The sequence below is a fragment of the Pantherophis guttatus genome, chromosome 4 (genome assembly GCF_059756535.1).
Source record: "Pantherophis guttatus breed Tessera chromosome 4, ASM5975653v1, whole genome shotgun sequence".
In the NCBI taxonomy this organism is placed as follows: Eukaryota; Metazoa; Chordata; class Lepidosauria; order Squamata; family Colubridae; genus Pantherophis; species Pantherophis guttatus.
Window position 1 is genome coordinate 7,760,737 of NC_142066.1, and position 3,511 is coordinate 7,764,247.

At 37.7% G+C, this 3,511-nt stretch overlaps 1 protein-coding gene across 1 annotated transcript; it reads right to left on the reverse strand.

The window, feature by feature from the left end:
- Positions 1-1,246: 1,246 nt before the first annotated feature.
- Positions 1,247-3,511, reverse strand: LOC117656333 (vomeronasal type-2 receptor 26-like). Its single transcript, XM_087894415.1, has one exon. The coding sequence runs from the start codon at positions 3,299-3,301 to the stop codon at positions 2,375-2,377; it is 927 nt and encodes a 308-aa protein (XP_087750541.1). The 5' UTR covers positions 3,302-3,511; the 3' UTR covers positions 1,247-2,374.

Sequence of the window (3,511 nt, forward strand, 5' to 3'; positions counted from 1 at the left end):
TCCCTCCATCCATCCATGTTCGTCCGTCTGTCTGTCTGTCTATCTATTTTTCTGTCTGTCTGTCTGTCTTTCTGTCTGTCTATATCTATCTATCTATCTATCTATCTATCTATCTATCTATCTATCTATCTATCAATTGATCTATCGATCTATCTATCCCTACCCCAAAAAGGAAATTCAATATGGAGAAAAGCAAGGTTTTACATCTGGGCAGGAAAAACCAAAGGCTGATTCAACCTTGAGCCCCTCAGGATCGAACTCCTGGAAAAAGTACTCATTCACAGACTTCATTCTAACTACCATGCCACCACGGCTCCTTACACGTAGATTACATATAAAACCTACATTTATGCTGAAAACCTTTTACTCATATAAGCAAATTGGAGGAATTCATTAAGATCAGGAAAAAAAATCCTTACTTTGGTAAGTTATAAGATTTTACACAAGGATTTTCCTTAAAATTCATTTCATAGACATTGTAAATGATGCAAGGTACCATCCCACCAATAACAAGGTCACCATTTAATAAATGTGGTGATTCCTGTAGGAGATAATTATTTTGGTGAAATAATAAGTGGCTGATGGTTAAACTCTTTTCAATTGCACACCTGCTAATGTACAGAGGGGAATTTGCAATACAACATACACTTGATTTTTTAAAACTTATTTTTTTACAATGAATGATAAGTGCATAGCATAAAGATGCATAGACATTATATTGTGTCATTGGCTTACTTTAAGAGGTAACAGTAACAGTGTTGGAGGGGACCTTGAAGGTCATCATCTAGTCCTGCTCACATAGGACTATCCTAACTGTAACCCTAACCCTATTTCTGACAAATGGCTGTCTCTTCTTAAAAGGCTCCAGAGGTGGGTACACACAACTTCCAAGTTGTTCCACTGATAGATTGTTCTCACTGTTAGGAATTTTCTCCTTAGTTCTAGATTGCTTCTCTCCTTAATTAGTTTCCACCCATTATTTCTTGTCCTGCTTTCAGGTACTTTGGTAAATAAGTTGGCCCCCTCTTCCTTGTGGACCCCCTTAGAAAGGAAAGGATATCTCTTGTTGATGGTGCAAACCCTCAGAATCACTTGAACGATGAGATGCAGTTAAATGTATTGGATTCCCAAACTCAATGAATGTCAGATTCATTGAGTTTGGGGATGTTAATTAGGCAACGTAACTAGTAATATGAGCTAAACCCAGGGGGCAAAACACAGCACACAGCACATAGAGCCATTTTATATAAATAACAGTAGTTTTATTTACAGTGAAATATTTATAGACTTATGTGTGGTTAAATACCTTTAGAACTACTGATACACGGAGAGAAATTGATATACACATGACGAGAGAACAAGAAGTACAATGCATGAGGAGAAGGCTTGAGGAGAAGGAAAGCCATCTAATGGCTTCCTTTATATAGGCAGCTTCTGACGCTGCTTCTTAAAGTGATGGTAACTCTGCTGCCTCATTCTATTGCATCAGCTTCCAGTTGCTTACAACATCTCATCAGCTTACAGTTATTAAGTCTGTCACTGCGTTTTTTTGTATTTGCCAGCTGTGCTTGAACTCTAAGACTTACTGTAGCTGATCAGAACTCTTATCTTTAAGCTAACTGCGCATGTCCACATTCTTTCACTTTCTTCTAACTTTCTTTGTTCGCCTGCCAAGAGGTCCGGCAGGAATGCTGCCAAGATGTAATTAATTAGCTAGTAAGACTGTTTTTACTTCTTTATAATAAAATGTGTTTATTAGAATATATCTTGGGTTTATTTTCTTAAGGTATACTTGCAAGGAAAGGGCATGATCCGTTCTCTAATCAAGGTTCAATTACCCAAAAGCGGAATGGGACTTATTGCCACCCTGACAAACTCTTTATATCCTGTCAATGAATTTTCATTTTGAACTTGCCCAGCAAATCCAAAACTGATATTCCATAATAGCATGTTAAATATACATTCATAAAATGATAATTAGCTTTTTACTATGTTTATCTAGTGCTCTATCAACTGAAAGCATAAAAGCCATGAAAATGTATCTACAAAAATTGAACATTGTCAAGTCACTATGTGGAATATCTCAATAGGAACCAAGAAACCTAGATTATCGAAGTCAAGCTCAACAGGAATGTTAAAATGCAGAAAGGATTAGGTTAAAAAATCTTGGAAAATTGTGAAAATGCAGCAACATGAACATTTATGTTGAAACGGGCAATCAAAATAAATTTTAGCAGTCACAAATATCCTATATAAATCCTTCTTTTTTAAAAAAGTCTATGTTTCTAAAATTTTATGTATGTCTCCTGGAGACAGCAGTATTTCTATTTCCTTTTTCAACAGTTCCATTGAGCCTGATAGATCACATGATGTATTAATTCTTCTTTATGAGTTTCTGTCTCTGATTTAACTCGGGTCGAAAAACAATAATGTAGCATTTGGGCAGGAATATGCATCCCAGTAATGCAGCACCAGAGGACAAGATGGAGAAGACCTCCACAGCTACCATGGCTTTTCCCTTTGTGCTCAGATAGGCTGGAAAGAAGGAGATCCACACACTGCAAAAGGCCAACATGCTGAAGGTGATGAACTTGGCTTCGTTAAAGCTGTCAGGTAATTTACGGGCAAGAAAAGCTACAATAAAGCTGGCGATGGCCAAGACACCCATATAGCCCAAGACACAGAAGAAGAAACAAGCTGACCCCTCGTTGCACTGTAAAATCATTTTTTGGGACTCTGAATGCATGTCCAACTCAGGGAATGGAGGTGATGTTGACAACCAAAGAATACAAATACATATCTGGAAGAGAGAGCAAGAAAGGACAATACAAAAAGATAATCTTTTCCCCACCCATCTCCTCATCTGAGATCCTGGTTTAGTCGCCATGAAAGCCACAACCACAGTGATGGATTTGGCTAGTACACTAGAAATGGCCACTGAGAAAGTGATTCCAAACATTGATTGTCGGAGAAGGCAGATTACTTTGCCAGGCTTACTGAGGAAGAAGAAAGAGGAGAGAAAACAGAGCTGAAGAGAGACAAGCAGGATGTAGGTAAGGAACCTGTTATTGGCTTTGACAATTGGAGTATCTTTGTGCTTAATAAAAGTTCCAAGTACCCAAGATGTCAGGAAGAAGAAACAAAGAGCTGCTGAAGCTAAACCAATTCCTAAGATTTCTTCAAAGGTCAGAAACACCACCAGTTTCAGGATACATCCTTTCTTTTCTTTATTTGGATAATGATCTTCTGGACATTGAAAACAGTCATCCATATCTGGAAAGAAAATGAAAGAGTTTGTCATCTAGGCCATCCAAATTATTGAAAAACACTCATGTAGTTTAGTAAAGTTTGCTTAAAGCTGATGAAATGTGAGAATTCCTAGCCTACCATTTTGATTTGAAATCTTCCTTTCAGGGCATGGAACACAATCAAAGCAGCAGAACTGATTTCCCTCAATCCCCTTCTTCCTGGATCCAGGGAAACAAGGGTCATTACATTGAGAAATTGGAAG